General features: G+C 42.2%; 1 protein-coding gene across 3 annotated transcripts in view; it reads right to left on the minus strand.

Moving 5' to 3' along the window:
* pcxb (pyruvate carboxylase b) overlaps window positions 1–27,367 on the minus strand; it is a 265,171-nt gene that overhangs the window by 120,814 nt on the left and 116,990 nt on the right. For all 3 annotated transcript variants that reach the window (XM_035149316.2, XM_035149314.2, XM_035149315.2), the window contains exon 12: window positions 17,601–17,783. In XM_035149316.2, coding sequence (XP_035005207.1) covers window positions 17,601–17,783 — 183 coding nt within the window. The remainder of the gene's footprint in view (window positions 1–17,600; window positions 17,784–27,367) is intronic.

The following is a 27,367-nucleotide window of genomic DNA, read 5'->3' on the forward strand; positions in this document are numbered from 1 at the left end:
ACCCACTCGGTCATCAGGGTCCCTCAAATCACACACTACAGACACTGTAAGAGGTGAATTTTGTTTGGAGCACTGAGTTTAAGAACACAGCTTTACATCTATTGGGAATCTCAGCTGAGCTGTAATTGGTACCAACTACAGAGAGAGGGTCCTTTAGCTTTGCAGTTGACCGCCCCGGTAACAAATTTAACCTTGCTGCTTATCTAGCTTTAAATGCCCAAATGCTAACCACTGCAGGATATTATTAAAATGAATGCCTCTTCAAATGGTTGGAAGATAGAGAGAAACTACATGTTGTCATCCCTTTCCTTTAAGAAAAATGGATTTTAATATATTATTTTTTTATTTCTTATCGGCTGACATTCACATCCCTTGAGGTAAAGCTTGTTTTTAAAATATCTGCAGGTATGTTGCATATTGTCATCTGTTGCATCTTAAGCCACAGCTTAACTTGTGGTTGCTCAAGATCCGAGTGCTGTCAGACAGCCGCAGAACACAGACTACAAAGGGGAAGACAGGCGCTTTAACAATGTCCCACTGGTTGCAAGCACCAGCAAAAAGATGCCGAAGATAGTGTATTATTTTCATGAAAAATTCAGAGTTTTACGGGGTAGGGAGACAATGGCACATTTCACAGCAGTGCTCAGAGCCCTCTTCTCAAGAAACACCATCACTTCCCACAATAAATAAGAATTGACTGTGTTTGGAAAAACACAAATCCACATGGAACTTGTACAGTTTGTCTTTTAGACAGTGAGAAATTAAGAGGTCGCCTATGTTCAACACAACTGCGAAATCTATTTGCACACACTTGTACTCAAAAGCTATTTTATAGATCACTGCTTTTATTCTTGAGAAAATGGCACCAGCCTCCAGCTACAATTTGCTTGTACAAAGCAACGCTGAATCACAAAGTCGACCTTATGGAGCCTTAGTATAGACTGGGCTATATGTGATGAAGACACCATCTATTCAAGCACCTGAAGTTCAGGTCAGTCACACACATGAACACTAGCTGATTAGTCTCTTTCAGTCAAAGTTGAGCTGTAATCAGTGTCCTATTGTTTGCAATCACTCGTGTGTTTTGTAACAGGGAGCAGATGTCACAGCTTGCTCCACTCTGTGCATATCAGTGTTTGTCTGCACAGTTAGTCAGCTCTGACACGACCCGTCCCAGTTGGAGGAGGCCCATCAGGAGTCGTGGCCAGGGAGGTAGAGCAGGTCAGAGGTTTGATCCCCTGCTCCTCCAGTCAGCATATTGACTTTGGGGAGACACAAAACTCCAAATTCTTATCAATAGCTGTCAGCATTGTTAGAAATGGATGAATGTGAGAAAAGCAGCACATCAGGGCAGTACCTACATTTGTTCATACTGTTGCACTGTGCAGGCTATATAAAGAGACGAGCTGTCTGAAAGTGTGTGTGAGCAGGTGAAAGTGACTTGAAGTGTTAATGTGTTTAAGACCAGAAAAAGCGCTTTGTCAATAAAGTCCATTCCCAATAAGATCAATGTAACAGTGTGTCATGTGCTACACAAGATGCAACGCAATAAAAAACGATGCTACCCACCCTCCAGTGAACCTGCCCTCATAAGTACAACACAAGGCCTTGTGTGAAAGTAAAACAGCAAGATTCAACCGTAGCATTTCACTTGCCTCCTGGGCTACCGCTCGTATTCTCTTAATTAATAGTGCAATGCACAAACTGCAGTGAACTGTGGGTCATTTAACATCTGCAGGGTGTTTCCTTCCACAAAGGATGGCAACAAGGTCTGCACACACTTCACCTTCATAACCGTGCTAGCACTGCTTTCCACCCACAGTTTCTGTGAACTCGGGGTTCGCTCCTGCCGGAATCGAACACTGGCATTGTTGAGTCTTATTAAATACAACTGAGCCTTGGAACCACACTGATGGCCACTCCAACGCTTAAGAGGTAGATGTGCGGCCAAAGTGTAAAATTATGTAAAGTGTCTATACCCACACATAGACACACAAAGGATGCAGTGCAACGTGGCGTTAGCCAGACACAAGGTGAGTCAAGCTCGACTACACCCCCACTACAACCACAAAGAAACCTAGCTATAGAACGATTTTCTATATTTGTGGAATTGATAATAAAATATTTGCAATCAAGGATAGAATAGTGTCAGAATAAGAAACAAGAGCAAAATGAATTCAAGAACAAAAAGGCCTTTTACCTGGAGAAAGCTGCCGGGGAAAAGAGGCCCGTGTATGACAGGACAATAAGAAAAGGAAAAACAAAAAGAAAAAAGCAGAAGCTGCAATATTTCACTGCAGAGCCCTTTTATCTGCGTGCACACAGTCATCATTATGGTAGTTTAAGTGTATTTTAAATAGAATAATCCCTACTAGTGTCACCAACACAGTGCTGCACACCACCCAAATATCACCGCTTGACCAATCTCATTACACAGTCCACCACAGTGCTGGGAAGCTCATTGTCGTCTTTAAAGTCCAGACTGAACATAATTCCCCTCTTCAAGAGCCTCAAAGGAACGAACAAAAAGAAAATGCGTGTCGAGAACATTTAACCACGTCCGCAACATCCTGTCTTCTCTGAGGCCGCAGACCACACAGGATCTGTGGGCAAACTTAAGACCTAATACAAAATAGGTCAAGTTATATAAGAGGCTGCAATGTGAATCTCCCTGACTGTAAAGATGGCAAAACATTTCATTCCAATTGGTAGATTTGATTTCCTGAGCTTTTTATCATTCTTGCTTAGTAAAATTGTGCTTTACACCACTCTGTTTGGTCGTCATAATCACATTATGGTTTCACTCGGTGGTCAGTTTATCAATCTCAAAAAACAACTGAAAACTTCTTGTACTATATGAGGTCTGTGTATATCAAATCATATCACGTCTACTTGACATAAAGGAACATTAGATTAAGTTACTAAAATGGGTCTTTAATTTGAATGAATAGAAAACTTCTTGACATAGTGTGTGCAGTCTTGACGACGGCACTTTCTGAAGTCTGAAGCAGTGATGCATTTTAAAACCATCTCAGAACAAAGGCATGCAGATCACAAAAGCTTCTCTTCCACCTTGTGATCCAACATCTGGGCGGTTCAACAGATAAAACAGATGAATATGTTCACAGCATATTTTATCGCCCAATTTGCACTGATTGGAGGTCATAAGGTTATTAGTATGATGAAGGGAGGCCGTTATTAATTCAAACATTTTCTAACCGATCTCCGCTTGCTTTTCTATCCATTTGAACACTAAGCAGCTTCTTGTCAGTCAGCCCCTCACCCACCGCTCTTTCTTCAACACCAGGAGCCTCAGCACAGAGTGAAACGCTAACCGCCAATCCTGCAGGAAAACAGCAGGAGGAAAACGCCATTCTGCCTTTAGAGAAGCATATCCTGAATCCAGCCATCTTTACCATCCAGGCTTTGTTTTGTTTCTTTCTGCTTCGTCGTCAATCGACTGAACACAACAAACAGTTATCCTACATTTTCGTAAAGCATGTTTTTTGCCTTGTGAATGCGATATCTCTGGAACGCTTTGAGGGAATTCTTTTACATTTGGTAATAACATGCAGTAGAACAGTAGCCCAAGGTCAAAGGTCAAGGTCACGGTGGCCTCACAAAGTATGCTTATAGTTTTCCTCAACATGATATCAGTTTTTTTGAGGGAATGTTTTCAAATTCTGCACAATCGTTCACTTGGACTCAAAGATGAACTGATTAGATTTTGGTGGAATAAGGTCAAAGGTCAAGTTCACAGTGACCTCATGTTCCTGTGAATGTGATGTATTCGGACTGCCCGTAGGGAATTTCATTACATCTGGTACAATTGACTTGGACTCACTGATTAACTGATCACAGGTCAAAGGTCACGTTGGCCTCAAAAACATGTTTTTGGCCTCTTGAATTTGATATCTCAAGACTGCTTGAAGGAATTTCTTTAACTTTTGATCAGTTGTCACTTGGATTAAGATTTTCAGATAAAGTGATTACGTGTCAGTGGTCAAAGGTCACGCTGACCTTATATTCATCTGGAAAAGAAATGTGTGTGTACACAGGAGCTGCACTGGTTGGCGGAGGCACACAACCGCAGTGCGGTAATTCTAATGTTTGTGCTGAGGAGTGGCTGCACCTGATTCGCTTTTAATTGTCAATTAATGAATCCAGACATTAGCTGACCCAGACACCTGGCTCAGGACGAGCCATAATTAAACTCATTAGAATTAGAAAAGAGACTTTTGTTCTCAATCAGTCATTAAGGCAGCCAAATCGTGAGAGTAATTTCTCTCTCTCCCTCTTTCCATCCCTACCTCTCTTTTTAAGTCTTTTGCCAACCTCCTTAGTAGCACTCATTCCCTTGTTTTCCTCGGTTGTAACACCATTTTTCTTTGTGACGTTTTTCTCCCACAATTTCATTATTTGTTCTCTTTCGTCCTCGTTTCCCATTTCCCCAACGTGCCATTACCGACTGGGAGATTTGTTTTTTAAATGCTTTCCAGGTAGCTCACACAATTTGCCTGCTTTCCAGAAGTAAACAAGTTCAAACAGAAAACAATTAATCGAGGAACTGTTTGCATATTGAGTTTGTCCCTCAAGCTGGAGCTTGTGTGTCCATTGTCTGTCACTCAGGACTCACCTCAAACAGTTCACATATGCTGCAGTAGTTTACATATCACTCTGCTTGATCTAGCTCAGAAAAAAGCATTAACTCAGTGCTTTGAATCAGTTTATCTTTGGGAAATATCTATCTTTGATTTGTTGAAATATAAACAACCTATGACAAACTAAATCAACAACACATCATGGTTATTCAGGCAAAGCAGCTGATAACTTCAGACCCATTAGGACACGTGTGGATCTAATGTTGCTCAGGCCAAACATTCAGACCATTCTGCTTCCTTACTGTGATTTAATTATGTCATATCAATCCTTCTCAATTATTTAATTCCAGTCTCCTGGTGGGGGAGCAAAGTGCTTATCCAATTATCTCTGTGAGGATTCTATTCTTTGACCGGCAGCTAAGTGACTGCTCCTGTGGAGAAAAGGGTACCTAAGACCATTTTTGGGAACATTTTCCAGATCATATTTTAGGCATTTACCTGATACTCTTATCCAGAGCCACTTAGAGAGAAGGCGGTGGTAGAATAAGCTTTAGTTCCTAGATCTCCAAAAAAAAAGGATGTAGAAGGGGGGACTAAAAATAAAAAAGTTAAGAACAAATTGGAGTGAGCTGAGGTGGAAGACGAGGAGAGAGATTATGATTCAGCGTAAAGAGGGCAATTCGAGGATGTGGATGGGGAATGGCTCTGCCTTTTTGACCAGCAGCAGAGTCCTTCCACTTTTTTTTTGCCTATTTGTGCTGATTCATTGTGGCCCACAGGCTTTCACTGTGGAAAAACCTCTGAAATTCATAATTGCAAATAATCCCTTGGCAAGCTCGGTGCCACAGTGTCATCTTTCCTTTAATTTAGATGCTTCCTGGAGTCTCGCAGGAATACACCAACTTCTCAGCAAATAAGTTCTTTGATCAAGGAGGCTGCTGTGTGAAATGCAAACTAGTGCTCGTTTCCTTGACTCAGATCGTCCTGTTTGCACAGCAGGCAGCAGAAAACCACTGCAAATATACTGTATACAGTGGGATATGTTTACTCTTCAGAACGCCTGATGTTTCTGGTGACCTCTTTATCTTTCCCTCAGTCTCCTCCTTGTGCCTAAGAAATGTTGAAATTAAACTTTCAACTTGCCTCGGATTTTGTTGAAAGATGGTCACATTTGCCGAGCATTCTCAAACTCCCATGCAGGGAGTTAAAAGCTTGGAGATTGTTGATTCACGACCTGCTCTCCACTGCCACACTCAAGTCCAACTTTACATATTCAGCTTGCGTTGGCTCTAAAGAAACAGCAGCAAATTTATCAGCATTTTGTTTGTTTCGTCCGACAACAGATTGTAAGCTCTATGAATAATGCAGCCCCAAGGGGCCGCTACCAGGGTTTTAGACTTTTTAGCTATTTTCTTTCCTCCTCTCAGTCCACATCGATCTACTGGCAGTCTAGACTTAGTGATGAAATACCACTGCGAACGACTATGACCAAGACAGCTGTAAACATGTCACCTCTGCCTGCCTTGCGGCTCCGCGGGGCCTCAACAATGTCTTTATAAACGTCTCAACTGGAGGCCCGTTAAAGGCAAGGTTAGTTTTACAGCCAGCAAGAACATAACAAAACCTGTTGGTCAAGAAATCACATCAAGTAACTTCACTTATCGATGTGCAGTTGAAGAGAAACGCTGGACTGCTTGATTATTTTATTATTTAGTAAATGCTTGCTTTTGTATGCATGCACACTGTAATCTGGCAGAAGGGTTATTGGGCTGTAGCACCGTCAGGAGTGGAGGGAAGAAGAAGAGGAGAGAAAGATAAGGTTGCAGAGGTAAGAGATAGTGAGAGACTTCACAGAATGTATTGATGAACTGTGCTGAGCAGTTAGCAAAGCATACATCAGTTAGTCTTACGAGCAAAGCAGACACATTCACACTATGAGAGTCCAGGCTTGTAATGGAATTTTAGATTAGCAGCAGCACAGTGAGAGCAGCTCTACCTCGGGGCTCAGTCGGGGGAAGAAAAACTTTAACATTAAAACTGTCAGTGCTACTGGGGTTGCCAGATGTTGCAGCGGAAACATGAAAAACCCAGCTGCCAAATAACCAGCAGGAGTCATAAGGAGGTATGATGGGATTTTTAGTGTAAACTGAAAGAGTCCTCCATCTCCAGTATCTCTGCTACATAAAAACAAGGAAACTCTTGTGATGCTAATGAGCAAAACTGGCAGCTCGAACAGATCGGATTTGCCCTGAAGGGTCTTTGCGTATTTTTAAGATGTTTATAAAAGAAACTGATGCACTCGCAGGTGTAGTCGTCATATTTTACTGCATGTAACAATAAACTACTGCTGCATTTAATGCTGCCCTCAAGATGAACCGTTTGGGAAGCATTTCGTTCTCTTTGTGTGAAGTTACTGGAATAATCAGCCGGGTTGAGAGAAATCGAGTTCTGTGTTCTATTACGGACGTTCAATTAGACTTGAAAATGTTGGAGAGAAGAACAAGGGCCCCCGAGAGAGGCCTGCGAGACAGACGCGCGCGGCCAACACAGTTCAGATTGTGGGAAATGAGTCAGTGGAAGACATCTAGTGTTTGCAACGCGACAGATATCATTAACAAACGACTGGGAGCTGCTTGTCAACAGCTGACAAAGTTCAATTTCCACATTTCTGTCTCAATGAAAAACAAGAAACATTCAAAGCAGCTCTGTGTTCTAATATAAAGGAATAAACATCGAAAAACCTGTTGCTTAGAAAAATACAAATCACTACTATTATGATAGGGTGTCCCCTCTTCTGCTTCTCTCTGGAGCTCCAGCCAGAACTGACAGTTTTCACCTGCCTCATTGAATATTGATGATGCCCCCCCTCTGATTGGCTGACTGCATTTTGAGTGGCACTGACCAGGTCTACCACCGCTGGAGCATCGTAGAACTCGCGTGTAAACACAATGGCTGCAGGGCTACAGCCGAGAGTAATGTTATTAGACCCGACACGTTCTACTGGCGTGGCCCACGACACCAGGAGGCGTCAATGTCCAACTCATGATTAAAGAACGATGAATATCACTGTTAACTCCACCACTGTGCATTTATGTATAATTTTATATACGAGAATGAGTGTTAGTGTGTAATGCATGACAAAGCCCTGAAACCTTCCCCAGCGTGTCTGTGTGTGTGAGAGTTTTAGAACACAAATTAATCAGTGTGTGTAGCGACCCTTAATTAAAAACTCCCACTTCGCCCTGAACCCCACTCCTGTGCGCATGTGAGAGTGTGCAAATATGTCTGCATTGGTATGCACGTCACTGCAGCCCAGTCTCAATATTCATGACTCTGCATGGGAACTTGCACAACACCACTTCATACTGCAAACCGCAGCTGTGGTTTATCCTAACTTGTCTCACACATGTCCGACTGGGACCGACAGCAATACATGTTCTGTCCATACGTTGACTGTATTCATGTTTAGATTTCTACATTGGGCGTGTGCTCCACAAGCCCAAGGAGGTTGTACCGCCCCCTTTCGCCAAAAAAAAAAATCAAATCTCTTATTTTTTTTTATCTTGAAGAAAAATCTGCCATATTTATAGAACTCATATTTATGAGTGCGTGCAATTTGGTGCAGATCCAAATAGAAATCCAGATAGTTTTAATGTGGATTACCTGCACCTACACTTGAACCAGCCATTCAGGGTGGGGTACTATGTAGTTCAGTTACTACAGTGATCGCTGATCTCTGCTTATATCATCCTCATCGTAACACAGTAGTTCATGATGTTTTATTTTATCTTTTTTTTGGGAGGGGGGAGGTTCACTTGAATAAACTGCGTACACATACCGCACAGTGACGTTGCTGCAAACTGCAGCTGAGCCAAACCTTCGACACTATGACAGACAGCACGTCTCTCTGGAAAATACATTACTCACCCAGCTAATCAGATTTCACACCTTCAGCAAGGTCATCGCTTTCTATTCACCCCCCCCCCCCATTACTCTTCTGTGTTTGCAACTCTCCCTCTGATCACAAATTAAAATTCACACGGACGTCCAGGCGACTGCAGGGGAGCCGGAGTGTGTATGTGTTTTTGTTTATGTGTGCGTGCGAATAAACTCAAGCTGTGATGTTACAGCAGAGCCAGAAGTAACAGTGGGGGGAAAAAAAGGGCAGGAAATGAGGATGAGGCACAGATGCGAATGAAGAAGAAGAAGAAAACGCTAGAGAAGAAGAGTGGGCATTGAAAGAATGGAGCGGAACAAATCAGCAGAAGAGGCTGCTGCTGTGAGAACGCCATGTCTCCTGCTTTGAAGTTGACTGCATGTTTCAGTCGCTGCTATACATTCGCACTAACCCAGTTTCCTTCTTTCAGTATGGAAACAACACACACAGCCGACTATCAAACAGGAAATCTAGTTTTCCTTGACTATCTTTTTTTTCGACAGCTCTAAGGAGAGCAGAAACTTGGGAGAGAAAAGCACAACGTCTTGTGTGTCGCCGAAACATCACACATCCGACAGGAAGTAGAAAGAACATCAGGCAACTGTTGGTTGGAACTGTTGATTTTATGACCTTATTTACAGCTTTGAGAAGATTGGAAAAACAAGAGATATAACGCCTCAGATTCACATTTTATTTTACAGAAAACCACATTCAAGTTCTTATATTGCCGTTTTACTTAATTGTGGTTCAATCACCTTCTCCTCATCTTTTTCTCCGGTCCCCTTTCTCTCTTCCGTCTCCCTCCTCTGTTCCTCTCTGCCTCCCATACCGCCCTCTCCCCCCCTCTGGTTTGGTCACAGCTGATTTCCAGCCGTTTAATCCCGATTACAGCTTCAAAGTCCCAGTTGACACCATCAAGCTCCAACTTGCTGCGTGTGTTAAATGTGTGCATGAAGCAGCAAGATGCTGATGAAACTAATCTGTCTGCAGTTTGACGGTCTAAACGACATTGTGTTTGTGCTCGTATGTTGTGTAAGCGCGTGTGGGTTTCCTACATGGGAGCAGACTCTTGAGCTGGAGTGGCAGTTTAAGTCAGTAAGTCATGTTTCCAGGAAACCACATGTGAGATTGTTTTGGCCATAGAAAAGACATTTTTGTGAGTGATAGTGTACTATGTGTGTGTGTGTGTGTGTGTGTTTGAAGTGAACAGCTTAGTGCTCAGTGGCTGTTTCCAACATGGACCAGTGCTATGTCATTTTAACAAGGCGGCTCCTTCTATCTCGGCTCCTCTTCACCTGAAAAACATTTTGTTTGAGGTTATAAATCTCACATTGTCTTTTCTAGACCTATTAGAGGCTTGAGAAAATGCTTTGTTAAAAAATAATGTAAGAAATCTGCACTGTTGTAGTTCATCGAACTTGTTGGTGGGTGAACACCAGATATGCTACTTTATATATCCTAACTTATTTTCCAGTGGACACACAAACTAACCAGGGCCTGCACGAGGGTACCCACCTGACGGGTAACCCGCAAACAACTTGTGCAACTGGTTAAAATTCACAGGTACGGGCATGGGTGAGAATGAACTAAATGTGAGTGGGCAGTAGCTGAGAGTTAAATATTTCTGCTGTGTCATTTCACACAACTGAGCCACAGAAAAGAGCGAATGAGGGGGCCATAGCCAATTTGATGTGAGTTTCTGTGTATGCAGCGAGTGTGTTTAATCACAGGTGACAGGTCGGGTCATGGGACACATGATGAAGGGGTCCAGGCCAAGGTAATTGCGGGTGAAGTCCAGAGTGGAGCTTTGCAGGTGTAGGTTTCGCATAAATGGACTCGTTTAGGACTCTGCCAGTGAGAAAATGTCTCCACATATCAATATTCATAGTAGTGTTTCCACAAATATTTCTATTAACTTTATCTTCATTTGACTTCTGAAAAAAATGCACAATAGCTGCAGTGTCATTGAAGTTCACAGAAACAGAGAAACCTTTGAACTGACAAACAAAAGCTGCGCATTTCAAAGTGTTTACAGCTGTTAAAAGTTAAACTGCGAATGAGCAGCAAAAGAAAAACAGGATCCTTTATACTTAGGGGACAGGAAGCTGCTCGTGAAAACAGATTTTTTTTTTTGCACCACAGTGCTTCATCTAAGAGTAATCATGCAGTATGTAAACCTGTCAGCGCAGGATGAAACACATTTATCTGCTGTGTATTTGAAATTTTAATACTTTAAAAAGCTTAAATTTTACATCATGATCTCTTTTCAGAGTCAGCCTCCTTCCCTGCTCATGTGACACTTAACAAGTGGTAAACAACCATGCCTGTCGTCTCTCGGTTTTTATTCCCCTCCTCAAATTATTCTGTCACTACACGACAAGTTTTTCGACTCTTTCTTGACTTTCTCACTTTTCTTGTCGACCTATATTCTCCTTTGGTAAAAATGTGACCCTTGTGTCCAATCCAGTCTGAAACTCCCCTGTATATCCCTCATCCATCCTTCAGTCTCCTCATGCGAGTCTTATCTGTACTCCCTCACTTTCACTAACTGGATTTGCACGTTGCATGATCTCTCATTCAATTTGTCTTTTACTTCAGCATAGACTAAAAATACAATGTGCACGTAGAGATAATCACACACACAATTACAAGACTGTCTATGTGATTAACTGCCATGCAATTGGTTGTTTAGAGGTGTGAAATGATAACGCAGCTCCCAGGGACACATTAGCGTGTACGTGTATGACAATGTGTGACAAACAGAGTGTGTTAGTGTAGACGAGTGTGTGTCTGCACATCTCAGTCCTCCCGCTGATAGGTCACTCCGTAAACACTGAGCGAATGATCGGGGGGATGGATCAGTGCTTCTGCCTCCGTCTGATGTTAACTCCAGATGCGGTGGAGGGAAAAGGGCACATCTGGGCTCATCATCACTGGGGCAGCACAGATCTCACAGTGACAACAGTGACGGAACCAGCAAGGAAGCAGGGAATCAAAGCTATTAAAGCAGGGGCGGGGGAAAGGTTGCCCTAATAAAGTAGCTTTTATCTAATGATATACAATTTAATTTTCTTCAACATGTACAGTCCAGTGAGGGATGACTCAATGTTCTGTAAAAACACAGACACTTAAGGAGAAAGACAGTTGCGGCTGTTGCTTTGTAAAAGGAAATTAAACAACTTGAAAAGCCATTTAAAGTATAGTGACCTTTTACTATGGGATGAGTTACTTTGACGTTTACCACCCTGCACAATGTACCTCATTTGCACAATATCTAAGCTTCTCTTTCATTTACTGAAGGAAAAAACTGTCGGAGAACTTTTTTGTGAAGCATGTCCACACTGCTGATTTATTTCTACTCGTGAAATAAATGTGAGCTTCATTTGGGGGGGAAATTAAACGGCTAAAGAAATAACTTGATTTGACTAATTACCACAATTCCTCAATATAATCAGCATAAAAGGGCAAAGATGAAGGATTCTGTAACAAGACTGAACATCAAGAGAGACAAGCAGATGTTGGGAAAACAGATGTAACAAGCTCAGTGGACTGAAAACACAGGCTACACCACATAGACTGCTTATGAAGGAAGGTCGAGGTTAAATCACAACTCATACACCAAAATAAGAAGGTAACAGCAGGACTTTAAACCTTCTAAAAAGAAGAGGATTGACTCCATTCAGATTGCCACTATAGGAGTTTACATTTTGTTCTTTGTTTTACCCGATGAGTCATGTTCGACATTAGAAATGCACAGAAAACAGAGAAGCTCTCTTATATCTCACCGTCTTGCCAGAGATTCATCTTGCACAATGTGAAGGGAGTTGCATACTGTTCTCAAGATGTTAAAAACACTACGTACACAAACCTGGACATTTGCGCACCAATGTCGGGCAGTTCAATGCCCGTCATAATATCAAACCGGAAAAGGTTGCACAGCGTCAGCATCTACGCTGCCAAATTAAGGAAGAAATTAGTGTCATCACTCGGATGTCGTGTTTTCTGAACAGTGGAGAAGGGGCTTGAAGAGGACAAAAGGAGGAGGGGAGCTTGCCAGTGATAAATGAGTTCGTTAGGACAGTATGAGGCACTGGGCCACATGTCACCCTGACACAGTGTAAATTTTGAGCCCACGGTGGCACAGCAAGATTAAATCTTTACTGTCACAAAATGAGGGAAAAAATGAATCTGCCAAGTGCCACTGTATTGAAAAGATGCAGAATCTATTCATTTTCATCCTGATTTATTCTGAATCTGTTGAGTTGTGGAGAGGAGCAGGGAAATAAACAGTGAGGACGGCCACCCATTACAATGAGCTCCTCCAGAACCGTGGTCCAATAGATGAGCAAACGCTGTATTGGCAATACTTGAATCATATAGGACAGAAGTGCTTGGTAGAAATATTAAGATGCTACTAAGTTAAGCAAGAGAGCAACGTGGGGATGTTAAGATGGGAAACTAGCCTGTGATCCGGCAGACTACAATGAAGTGAAGCAATGTTTCTTCAAAGAGGCTCTCTAGATGGGAATCATCAACACACACACACACACAGGCAGACAGAGAGAGCAACAACCTCAGGTCACCTCAAACACTCTGCCTTTTACAGATGAGGTGTAAAGGTGAACAGTAATGAAACCATGCAGCCTAAAGCGAAGCCCCCGGTGTCACAAATATCACTTAGAACTGAACTTTGAAGAGTTTCTGTCACACACACACTTCTCAGTTGGTTGATGTCTCCCCCATGCTGGACATATATCGACTCTGCAGACCAAAGTTGTATTTCTGAAAGTTTCTCACGTTGTCTCTCTTTCGCCTTCTCTTCCTTTTGGACAACTTTCAAGCATGTATTTCTATCTTTACTTTACCATCACACACACACACACACACACACACACACACACACACACACACACACACACACACACACACACACACACACACACACACACACACACACACACACACACACACACACAAAACCCTTTACCTCTTTACACTTTGTTTACTTCCAACTCAATAAACACTCAATATCCGTTATTTTAAAATCCATTGCCCCATAAGGCCTGTGAGGACAGTATTTGAAAATATTCATCAAAAATTAGGCTTAAAGAAACAAACAGGTGTACTGGTTTCCCTCCCAGCTCCTCCATCCATCCATCCATCTTTACCCTCCAGTCTCATGTTCTGTCTTTTTCCACCTTCTCTTTCTGCAGCTAGAAGCGTGATGAATGGCTCACCCTCTATGCAAACACACAGAGAAGTCCACAGATACACACTGAAATGCACTAAACATGTGCACACACACACACACACACACACACACACACACACACACACACACACACACACACACACACACACACACACACACACACACACACACACACACACACACACACACACACACACACACACACACACAGGGAGGGAGATAAACAGAGCTTTTTGAAATGCCAGACTTAATTCCACACAACAGTGGAGCGCGGCAATTTATCAAGTGTCAACCACGCAACTCAAACTTTGCGTGGTGCACTCTGGTTTTCAGTTGAATGTAAAGGTTAGGATAAATGTTATAATCCAACCAAACCCAAAGAAGGATCTTTAAAGTCCGGTGTGGTCCGTGTCAGATTTCAGCCGCATTTTTCCTTCAATGCGTGGAAAAGAAAAAACAACAAGCCGGAGCTACGAGGGTGTCAGCCTTCAGCGTCATATCTCTGTGAACAGACCGAGGCTTTAATAGGCCTTGAATTTGTTGCCAGCTCTTTGGCTTCTTATTGGTCGCATTCCAACACAGCACGGGCAGCACTCCCCAAGGCCACTGCTCGCAAAGCACACAGACAAAGGGAGAGAATGAAGCACGAGTCTTGTTCTCGTCGACATTTTCACTGGTCACCTTCGCCATGTACAGAACACCCTCACAGATCTGTAAACATGAACTGCACAGGGTTCCCCCTCAAGACGCAGCTGCTAATTTATACACAAGCAACAGCTAAATGCAGTGAATCAACTTCTACATACTACATCTGGGACTTGTGGAATGACTCACCGGATGACGTACGCTGCCCACATCAAAACAGACAAATGTCCGACTATGAACTTCAGCAGAATGTAAAATATCTCAAGCAGTGGACGACACATTCATTACTTCTATTCCGGATCATGCAGGTCATAAGGAGCCATCTGGTTTTCGCTGTAGGAAGATAATCAGTGACAAATTTGAACTGGTGACGCCAGATGGGAGCAGTTAACTCGCTGGTCGGATAGAAAACGTGGGCTGTCCTGTGTAGTGTGTGTTTTCAAGCCGGCACCGGAGGATTTCATGTACCATTATGGAGGGTGAATAAATAGTTGTTTCGCAGCCGAGGATGCATCTCAAATGGGGATTTGGAATGAGGGGAATATCAGCAGGACAACAGGTTATGTCCACTTACTTTGACAAATGGTGTCTATTGAAGGTCTGCTGGCTTGTTATGCAGTTGTTGAGAGCATAAGGCTCATGATGGAACATATTGAAAGAAAGATAAAAACACAAAATGGTCTTTAACTGGAATCAGGATGGATGAACTCAAGACAACAGGTACAGTCTCTGTAACCTGTTTTTATTCTTCTACTTCTTGTGCTTTAAAAATCGTTGTCATCAAGCCAGTGTGGTCGGATCATGTCATTATCTTTCTATTAATTCCAGAAATCTATATCGGAGTGTCTGGCTGCTTATCTCCAGAACTATTCACCTTATCGGCCTCACGCACACACGGCATGTGTTTCGTTTAGGGCCCAGGGGAAATTCAGTGTTGAGCTCAGATTTCAAAGTCCTAGTAAAGAGCTGCTATAACTTCAACAACATTATTTGCATCAATCTACTGTATTCCACTTCAAGTTGGATCAGCCCGGACACAAAGGCTTCTCTGTAGCTTGTTTGCAGCACACACTGTCCTCATTGGCACTTCGAGAAAAGAAACCAAGACGAACACAGTGTTGTTACTGAGAAACAGGTGTTTGTGTTGTACAGACTGATTTCAATAGCAGCCACTGCAGTGAGAGGTGAATTAAGTTGACTTCCCGCCGCCTGTTTACATAAACCACAGCGGTGAGGACAAAGGACAGTGTCCTCAGGCCCATCAAGTCCTGGCTGACACGAAACTCTTTCTCTCTCCATCAGAAGGGAATTTAATCTATTAAATCTGTACTGACAGTTTGTAAAGTGCGCTCCAAGTTAAATGAGAAATTAGAGTTGAGAAGACCAATTTGACTTGCAATTTCACCTCATCATGACTAATTCAAAAGAGACTGAGGAATTACTGACTGAGCTGATTGAATCAAGGGTTTCCACTTCCACCCGCTGCAGCGGTCCCTTTATTTTTTAACATGGCCTTAATTGTCATCTCACTGACAGCCAGGTCGGAAACTCTGCATGAAATCCAGCAAATAAGAAAAATGATTTGAAATAAAGGAATCATCCTGCACAAATATGCAAATACCCCCCGGTAGTGTTTGCATTTTATGGCTGCGAAAAGCAGTAGACTTTCATTCTGAGGTATTTACACTCAAGAGAAGTAGCACATCAAAGATTTTCTTAAACTATGCTGAATGATTTGCAAAACACCAAGTGACATTTCATTCTTGACTTAAAGGAGATTTTTCTGAATATTAATGACTTAAATCTTTCTTTTCCTTTATCGGTATTTCTACATAGAAAAACTGTAACAAAGCCGCTTGCAACTGCTTCACCTTGCTTGTTTCACCTTGAAATGTAAAAGCTTAATTTCTGTGGACACCAGTCATGGCTAATCCATATTCGACAGCAAAAAAAAAACATCTAAGACCTTGGCTGCCCAATGCAGTGTTTTCAGTTGTGGCTTGATTAGGAGCAACGCACCTTGAATCTCAATGTGTTGTTAAAACGAAAATGGAGCACATTAAAAGCTCCCTGCATGTGTTGGATCAGGCTCATCCTGATTGCAAATTGTTCACCTTTAATTGTAGGGTAGAAATTAAAGATGCAAATTGCGGAAATCAGAATGATAACCAGGACAGATCTGAACACTGTTGATTCTTTCCTTCTACCTCAACAATTAACCGGCTTTGTAAAATGTCAAAACACAGACAGCAGATTAGTTTTACTTTAGAAATCCACTGACATAAATAAAGTCATTATTTCCAGTTGGTCTAGTCCAGCTGATACAATATTATGCGCCACTTCATTATTATTACAATGGGTTTGACAACTTAAGTCACACAATACTAGAGAACCAAGTGACCTTTGTTTAATGCCGACTCTGCTGCTTTGGCTTATTAAGTGTACAAATATTAATACTGAACATGATTTAATTTCATAAGCCCTTAAGTAAACAAAACACTGAATCTAAGCTCGTGCAAAAGGTGAAGGAGACGTGATGAGGTTTCTAACACCATTTGCTTATATGTCAGGTACATGAATAGCACAATACAAGCTCATTCTCCGTCTGGTAACACTTGCCGCCGTCTGTCAACAGCCGTTTACACCTGCTGACATTATTTAACACAACCTCCCTCAAACTCAAGGCCTCTGTCTTTTTTGCAGGGATGTATCCTGAGGCAGTTTTAGACGATGACGTTGCACGTTTCCATTCTCAAAGACTGACATGTGCACAGACATGGAAGGCCGAGCGTCGAAGAATACTGGAGCACGGCTTCAAAGTAACTTGTTGTACTCGGCAGCTGATTCATGTGCACAGAGCCCTTCAGAAACAGGTCCCTCTAATATCATCAAAAGGCTTCCAAGGTCGGGATCCCCCTGGGGTACAGAACCATTTTAATTGCGCTACACCATTAACCTTACTGCTCTGGCTCAAGTAGATAACAGCAGACCATTACCAGAGGACAACAACAAATTTGAATCATTGCTGTCGTAAAATAATCTCTCCTCATGTCAGACATCCAGGGCTATTAACAAGTTATCTTGAAATTATCAACTGAGATTGCCAGACGCAGAGGAAGTCATACTTCCCTCAGCCCGCGGGAAACAATGGGTACTTAATATGCAAATCAAAACAGGAATAGGCCCACGTGGCTGAATGTCCTACCTTGACCCCTCGTACTCTGAACTCGGCCAGGGCACGGCTCATCTTGGAGGACGCTGTCTGCAGGTCCTTCCCGCTGGCGATGACTTTCACCAGCAGGGAGTCGTAGTGGGGCGAGATGACGGCGCCCTGGAAGGCCGAGGCGCTGTCCAGACGGATGCCCATGCCTTCGCCGCTTCGGAAGACCTGGTAGGAAAAAGGGACAGAAATGAGTGAAGGATTTCTCACAACAGAAAAAATGTCTTTAGCTTTACTGCAAAATCAAATAACTATTGAAAATATGTTTTGTTGTCTCGCTTAACATGCTGAAGAGAGGGTCGGTAAATTGCAACGAATAATTAGTCAGTAGCACCATGTGGATATAATTTGGAGGCAGAGAAGTGAAATAAATCAATCAAGAGTGTACAGTATTCCTGTGGATATTACTAGTGGATGCTGCGGCTGTAATTGACAAGAAAATACACACTCGCACATTTGTCAATTTAAGATTTTGTGTTTTCATTAGGGATCCTATTGGCCCACTAATCTCCGTCTTTGTACGAAGATGTTCTCCAGGTTGTTATTTTCCCCTGAAATGAAACTAATATTTTGGTCATGAGTAACTGCTCTACCCCAGTGATCGGTTTTATTTACAGTGCTTAGGAGATAATAATGGCACAAGCTCCTATAATCAACTGTCTGAGCTAACTAGAGGGTCTCAGATCAATCCTCAGTGCAGGAGCTCATCTTTTCAAAGGTTGAAAGAAGCAGGGAAGAAAGCAGATAATCCAGTCCTGGACCTTTGTCATCTCTCTCTCAGGCTTTGCCACTTCCTTATTTCAAGTTGTAAAAAAAAAAGATGTGATAAGGCCAGAAACTTTAAATATTTCCCAGAGCATAAGATGAGAGTGATGCAGTTTTATTGTGGTGGACCTTTTCAGTGGAGTGGTGCAGGATTTGCTCAACAGCACTTGTTAATGGCTTGTTATGTGAACAATGCAATGAAAAAGACAAGCATAAATGAACCTGCACTTGCAAGGCGACAGGCAGACGGACGTGCAAGAAGAGCAAAATAAGGAGAGGAGTGAGAGACGAAGACGCTCGACTGTTCCAAACCATTTGGCAAGAGAGCAGAGAGGGAGGAGAGGAGATGTGAAGAGGGAAGTGAGGACCGGCCAACGCCACAACATATGGAGCCCCTTGAGGGCTGGAAGGGAAAGATGAGTAGAAATTATAATTATAACAATGTTGTACCACGACGATGATGCACCCATAATATTTTCAGACAGTGCGCGGCGCCGGCAACGTTTATGACCCACAATATTTTTTCATGATGTTTTTCCGCTCTTTACAGCTCGAAAGCTATTCTGCCCTCGTTCTTCAAGCAAATTATCCAAATACTGTATTTCCCCTCAATAAATCACGAGCTACACATACACTGTAAAAAAAAAAAGCTTGTCTGTGCAGCAAACGTCTCCCTATAGTTGCCCTAATAACAATCTTAATATTGTTAATAAAATGATGTTGGGGTTGTTACAGTGGCAGACTTATTTTACTTGACAGAAACCCTGGAGAATATTTTGGACAGATACATGCATTCAGGTTGCATGTCTACCACCCGCTACAGCTTTTCAAAGCAGGTAAGTGGTTTTCCTATTTACTCACCAGAACAGAAGTACCCAAGAGTAATGATAGATGACATTAATGGTACCAGGCGTCATTCTGAGCATAGTTACAGGTGACAGACGGCTCGTAGTATAACAGCCAATGTGAACGGACAACTTAACATAAGGTTGCTAACAAGCACCTCAGTTATTAATAGAAATATATGCACGAAAATGAACACACACGCAGTACTCCAGCAATATGCAGTGCAACAGCAGGAATGTAAAAGATGTTAAACTGTGTTCAGAGATCAATATATCTTAACATGAAGCTGAATAAAAAATGAATGCTCTGTATGTTTGATCCTTTTTCTTTTTTTTTAACATAAAATGGAAGCCAAGTTGAAAGAGACTCCACATTCCGCTGTAAATGTATGTGAGCAGGGGAAATCAACACGTATAGGGCTGCTCACAAGAGTCGACACCTATATGTAATATGCTGTTTCAACTCTCAAAGCCCCAATTTCCCAGGTTGTGATTCTCATAAAGCCCCCCCGCTCGCCTTTGATTCTAAAAGCTGGAGGGCGGTCATCAGAACTTCAAGTGTCGCTGAAGTAGATCTCAAAGCTCGCTGCAACAACACACACTGATATGCACGGGAACAAGTCTGCGAGCTGCTCTGCATGAAATAACTCTGATTTCAATTCAAAAGAATAGCTTTTACATTTGAAGACCATCATTAGAACAGAACGCTTACAATTTTAAAATGACTGCTTTTGTACCATTTATCAGGGCTAGAGGTCTAAATTCACTTTAAAGTCACTTCCTTTATTACACAAAATTACTTTTCTTGCTCTTATCACGTTGATTACTTTAACAATTCTTTTTTTATATTGAAACATTTTATTCTTAAAATTTCTATTATTTAAATCTGAAGTATGACTGGAGAGTCTGATTGAACTGGTCAAGGACAAAATAAACAATATAGTGAAACCATTTGCATAAATATGCTTGTGTTGAAATGCATTGGCCAGAAATGAGGCAGGCAGATATAAATGGATGTGCACGTAACAAAGATCCGCACAGAAAACATGTTTCCAGCCCTTAAACTTGGAGCGGTATTGTTCTGAATTGAATTCCTCACTGTAAACAATCTTGTCGCGCTCGTGTCAGGAGATTAATCAAACGTGCAGCAAGACGGATGTTTGTGTTGCGCTGCTGCACAAACATATATACAAACATATATGTAGTTGATTGAAACAAAAATAGGACTGTGGAGCCGTAGTTAGTGGAGCCACTCAGGCGGAGGTTGTTTCACAGGGAAAAACTGAGGAAAATACACTGGATGCCCAATTTAAAGGGTCCTGGATGGAGTCTATGTTTCCAGACAAACTAGATCTCACTCCATGTTCTGTACGAGAGAATTTCCAGTAATTAATTCCAATTAACAAATATATTTTTCCTCACTTTTTCTTATTAAGCCGTTGTACAAGCATTTCCCTATTTACTTTAGTCCACTCTGTGGTAATGAGGGATACCACACTACATTGCTGCGCTCTTGTGAATATTAAGTATATTCATTTTGGCTCCGGGGCTCATAAGCATACGCGATGAACGGTGTGACAGCAACACCCTGCAGCGACAAGAGGGTGCCTTTATCTCCCGCTCAAAACCCAACGAGTGCCACTAAAGATCTGGTAACCACAGAGAGACACGGGGGAAAAAAGAGAGATACTGTACAGGCTGAGCTGAATGAAAAGCCAAGTACCGTGTTAATAATTGAAGCCAAGGTGTTAGCTTCTCTCTGCCCAGGGCGCTGTCTAACAAGAAAACCCAACTCTCTCCCTCTCTGTCCACGTCGGTGTCTCTCTCCGTCTAACGTCTCACCTCCAGTTCTCTGCCACTCTCCGGATTGTCGCAGGTAATAATAATTTCAGTATGAAAGAAGCAAAATGGTCTCGCTGACACATACGCATGAACTGATAGGGTCCTCGAATTTATTGTGCTGCACACGTACCCACACACACACAATACTGCTGTCCTTCTCTTTGTCTGCAGTAATCCACTATTATCCCTCTTGTTTTCCTGTAGATTCATCAGTGGGGTTACACAAACACGTGTACACAAACTTGAGTCAGGGATCCAGTGTCCAGATGGTGACTTTGCACTGACTGGTTAGGTAATCAGGTTATTTTTCCTGTCACTGTCTACAACCCCTGTCGGTCTCTCTATGCTTGAAGCATAATGCACTCCTCCACTGCCTCTGCAGCATACACTGTACTTCAGTGTTGTTTTTCTTTGACAATGTATGAAGGAGTGCTGGTCTGCTACAAGCACATTACACATCCACGCTGTCTGGGCTGCTGTTCCGAGAAAAAATAGAAAAAAACACTTCTGTTCAGGAAGTCAGTGGATTTCCCCACTGAAGCCCATGAATCTTCAAGAATGTCAAAATGGCTTCTCGATGGGTTTCAAGGGCCCAAGTCATAAAACATACTGAGTGTGGTAGAAAGTGGTAAATCGGAAAAACTGAACAGCCAACGGCTTGAAAAGTTTGCCTTGACCACACTGATATGTGGCCCTACAAGTGTAATAAGGCAAGAAAACATTGGGGGAATACACTGGATTCTGATGTCCACATACTTTTGGAAACTGTGCCATCAGTGGTTTGTAGCTTTAATCCAACAATTGTGAGATAAACTACATATGAATCACAACAGGAAAGTCAATGTGCTGCAACTCTTCATGGAGATAAATATCACACTTGTGTTGTGAATTATATCAGAACATAAGAGATGACTCTCTTCATACAAAATGAGAGGAATTTCATCTCCCAGTCTTTATTCAAGGAGCTCGAGTCCTGACATTGAAAATGCCCTGGGATGACTTGGATTGGGAACTATATAAATACACATTTGACAGGTTACAAACAGTATTCAGAGCACAGCTATTCAAAAAAAGTAAAACTTTCACGCCTTTTTATGGATGAATAAATTTCCGTTAGTGTTAGGGTCATTTTGTTGTTTAGCAACTTGGTGCTTACGTGGTGCTGGCTGTAAAACCAAAACAATATACTGAAAGATACTAAAATATTTTCGATTAGTAAAATTTTGATATATCATACAGGTGCAATCGTGTAACACTGTATATATTCTTTTCAAACTCTATACTATGTCTTTATATTGCATTTTACTTATTTATAATAAGATATAATATAACTTTAGTGGGACTTATAATGGGTTATGTTATCTTATATTATTGAGTATCTTTTTATATTATATTTGTAGAGCTAAATGAACCAGCAGTTGGGTGGTAATTCTCTGGCGTTAGACATTCGTAGTCATTTTAGTGCGACTTTAAGGTCAGTTATATATTCAAATAATGTATTATTTATTGAATCTTTAATAATAAAGACATATCTCGTCTGGTGGGGGAATCATGTGTTGACCTACATTATTTTATGCACATTCACACTGGAGTCTTTTATTATTAATTGTCGGTCGTCTCCCGAACTCTACGTTTTCACTGTGAGATTTAAGTGTGGAAACATTTAATTTCAAACTCGATTCAACTCAGTCAGACTTGTACCGGACCAATCACTGAGTGTTTCGATGACAAATGACCCACCGCCTCGCCAGACTCAACAGTATTTGGTCGATATATAAAATGTGCTTTTAAAGATCTTTCAGTACATTGCTGCCTGCTTACTTATTAGAGAGGCGGGGAAAAACAATTGCTCAGAGAAATTGAGTAGAATAACCTTGATTCTGGGTCTTAAGTGATTTCTACCAATAACTGAACGAGATCCTTGTTACTTTCTAATCCCATTTAGGAGCTGTAACACGGTAATGGCTCAAATCCTCAGGCTCCTTAAGTGCACCCATGACCAGATTTCACAGTTAGCTTGCTTTTATAATAACTCTCCAAGACACTCTCCGAGCCATTCACCATTTAGTTCATTTCTCCTTCTATTCACGTCTCTAATATTCCTCGTTTCTCCCCCTCCCGAACCTCTCACCTTCTTACTGACTTTCACCTCCCTCTCAGTGCGGCTGCTCGCCAGTTTAAGTTCCCATTTTCTCTCCACCGGCTTTTGTTTACATACAGAGATGAAAGAGCTAGCACACATACACTGGAAGCTACTGTATGGGGGGGGAAACACACTGTGCTCCAGCTCTACGTAAGAAGCAGAAAGACAGAAAGTGACAGCAATATCCCAGCTCCGACTGATAGCATATCAATTAGAGAGGGAGAGGAGCAGACGGAGAGAGGCAGAGGCGCGGAAAGGTAAAGAGAGTAATAAAAGGGAAAGAAACAAAACAACACAGGGAGAAGAGGAGAGAAGGGGGATGTAAGTGCCATGTTAATGTTTGAAGCCGAGCTGCGTGGATGAATCATGGCAGGGAGAGTGGTTGTAGGTGAGGGAGGTGAGGGAGGAGAAGAGCGACGGGGAGAACAGAGGTGAAGAAGAATACAGTTTGTTTGCAGGTAATTGCTTTTGGCTACAAAATCCCAGTGCTTCAAAAGTAGCGCTTTACACTTTGCTCCATCATGAAAACTTTATGGTTCGGTGCTTTTCCTCTGTACTTAGACGGAGCTGTATTAACAGGTGTAATCTGCATGAGGCAAAATATCACAACCAGTGGCAGAATAAGTTTTCATTAAAAAGTTTTTTTGGGGCGTTGGCAAACCACGCCACAAGAGGAACCTCAAACACAAACAGAAATAAAAGCCTACTTTAAATCACATTTTGAATCATTTGACACAGATTCAAACTTCATAATGTGGTCACCACTTTAAACGACTCAAGCGTCTCCCTGCTTTTTCCTTCCGCGGCTAAATGCATAAGTGGGTTGACTCCCAAGGAATTTGCTGATAGTTTAGCCCAGGAAAAATCTGCCCATCTCCTGAATTGAATAACTTAAGTCTCTGCCTGGCTGCCTAAGATGACTGGGACGCATGTCTGTGTCAAGTAGCTGCAACGTGCTGAATTGTTGGCCCAAGCTCCCTGAACCAGTTAACCACAATTTTCAATTGGGGGAATTGATGTTTTATATCATTTACCATATCAAATCAAACGGTTAATTCGAGGTTCATGGGACTGGTGTTCATAGTATTAGATTGTTTCTGGTTCTAACAGGGGACCCCTGCTTATAGAAAATTCCAGCATAGTAAAACCTTTTTGTCAAGCAGAATTAAATCGTACAGTTCCCAATGATATCAGACAGTCATAAATCATGGGTCAAGGACATTCTCTTAAGTGTGGGGATAACAGGGGACATGTTCAGTATCTGCAGCTCAGGGAGCAGATAAAAGTCTTAGAAGAACAAAAGTTTCTCACTTCTGCTATTAATGCTCATACATTTACTTACTTTGAAAGCCAGTGCAATATGAACTTAAGTTTCATGAATCTGCGGTGGAGTCAAAAAGAGAGACCACTTTAATGGGAAAGTGTTATCAGACTGGGTAAAAAGAAAACCTGAAGGAAATCTACAACACCACTACAGGGGAAAACCATTGGAAATAAATGGGGAGAACAGTACTTATTACAACTAGAATTACTGCACAGCCCTGTGGTTTATGCCTATGCAACCAGTGCAGTTTCAGTCTACATACATTTGTTTTCCAGACGCGTATGAGGTCACTGTGACCTTCACCTATTCTGACCATTATTCTTGGATGCCTTGTGACCAGGACACCTGACCACCAAATCCAACCATTTCATCTTTGAGTCCAAGTTTTCTTCAAAATTTAAAGAAATTCCCCCAAATCCTTCTTGAGATATCGTGTTTACAAGAATGATATGAATGGAAGCAAAACCTGAAATCATAATGCCTCTGGCAACTGGCTGTCGCTGGTACTGAGAAACTAAAAACAACATATCGGTGAGTTCTGCTGGATGTTGTGATTATTCAGTAGAAATCCACTTTGCAGCTTGTGTGAAAATAACTGGAATAAAGATTCATTTTTCAGCTCATCTCTTGAGATTCCACACTACTGACGCCACCCACACACCCCGAGTGTCCTACAGAATCCTCTTATCTACACAAAGTCGACTGTCTTCAGAGAGACAGGCGATTTAGTTATGCATTATTAGCGGCTTGGCTCGGCACATGAGGCTGTTAATCCAGCCAACGGATGGGAAACAAAGTTGACCATCAACTAGTGAGAGGCAGAAAGAGATTGTGAGGAGTCTGTGCAACATGTATTTTTTGTGTGAAGGTTATACGCATGTAATTTCGACATCTATACATATACAGCTTATATACCTTCCTCCTTGTTTATTGTCTGCCCTTTCCTACTGGATTTAATCGTCACCAAAAGGTCACCTAAGTGAAACTGTAGGCTACTAGCGAAGTGAGCCTCACATTGATCTGCTCAAATATTGAATGCCACACAGAAAAGCACATGTGCAAATCATTACAGAAGCCTCCCCTGAGAGTTAATAGCTTCACTATATCCTGGCGACAAATATTTTCAGCTGTTCTAACTGGTAACCAACATGCTGACTGGAGGCACATCTGTCTGGCTGTGATTAAAAGTCAATGCCCGTCTTCTCCAACCCTCCCAATGCTCGAAACAAGGGAGCCGTGACCAAACCGATTTTAATAACAGTGTTAACTACTGGTCCTTCACCTCGGTAATAATTGAGGACACCAAGGTGAATTCAATTTTGTAGCAATTTTAAACAGTTTTTAACCAAATGAGTTATATTCTGCCCAGGAGTGGTCAGTTGGAGCAAGGCAGAGACTGAGAAAAGCTGGTGGATGCTTTCTGAGGTTGACCTCAGTGGTTTTATTGCAACATACACCATCAGGTTGCTCAAAGATCTAGGAATCCACAGACAAGCCCTGCACCAGACCATAAAAGCAGGGACTACAGAACGCTGCAGCCAGTGGCTCTGGGTCAGGAGGAAAGACCCCAACTGGGCTCCAAGACATTAGGAACACACAGAGGGCCGATCAGCCTGTGGTGGGTCTGTCTTAGCAGTAGGTGTCTTGTGATGAAAAGGCCGAAACACCCCATGAAACGAAAGTACAGAACTGATGGTGCGTCCCTAACATCCGTTGGTGGTCGCTAACATAAGCTGGTGGTTTGCAACCTACCATCAAGCTAATGCTGAAGAAATTCAAAAATACAAGGGATATTCACCATCTTGTCCTGTGTTCTAAAAAATAAAAAGTGGAAAGAAAAACATGAAAACCGTGACGTTACATGATGTACTAACTCGAGAAGTCGAGTAAACATCGTCCCCCCTGTTTTTTCCACCTTTCAGGCTTTGCGGACTCTTTATTATCTGGGGCTGTACTTGACATGTGCTTGTCCAAAGCTGGCACCGCTGTCGCTCAAGTCCCTGAATCCAAAACACAACCGCACCGGCCCTCTCCTTCCATTTCAATTTTCCTCCTATCCTTTCAATTTCACCTTCATTTCCTGTCTGGATACAGGGCCAATTTTTTTTTTTTTTCCCCGTATCTCACAAAACCATTATCTACCTCACTCTACCTCTTCCTCCCGCTCAGTGTCTGACTCCCCAGGGTTTCCTCAGGCTTTATTTATCCTTTCATTCTTACTTCATTTAAAAAAAAACATTCTCCTTCCTTCGTTGCTCTGTCTTTCAGTGTTCATTTCTCCGTCTGTCCTCTGGATCCCGCTAATCACCATCTTGTTTTGTCACTTCCCACCACCACCAGTGCACTTGCAGGCCAAGGCCCAGAATGTTTGCATGTGTGTCCTTAATAACAAAACCATGTTTTCAACCAGGTGCGAACTGCTTTGATACTCTCAGCGGTCTGCAGCACGTACACAAGCCCTCCTTTTAGTCCCTTGTTGCCTTTCATCAAAAGGCTCTTTTTTTTTGGATATCCCACTAAATTGGCTTCTCCTTTCAATCCTCGCACAGTGTGTGTGAGTGTGTGCGCGCTCCAGACCGAGGTATAATGACCCTAATGAGCAATAGAGGATCTCTGCTGCTCTCCAGTTTTTCCTCCTTTTCATTTTCTCCCGTTTTCTCGCTCTCTGAATTTTCTAATCAATTATCACCCATTCTGCCTTGCCTCCACTCCTCCTCAGAACGCTCTTTAATTTCCCCCTCTCTGTTCAGATTCTCCTTGGCTCTCCTCTCATCGCTGCTCTTTTGCTCTGCCTCCTTTCATTTCCCCTCCACTCCATGCCTCCCCTCTCATC

This window comes from Hippoglossus stenolepis, chromosome 23, assembly GCF_022539355.2.
Source record: "Hippoglossus stenolepis isolate QCI-W04-F060 chromosome 23, HSTE1.2, whole genome shotgun sequence".
NCBI lineage: Eukaryota > Metazoa > Chordata > Actinopteri > Pleuronectiformes > Pleuronectidae > Hippoglossus > Hippoglossus stenolepis.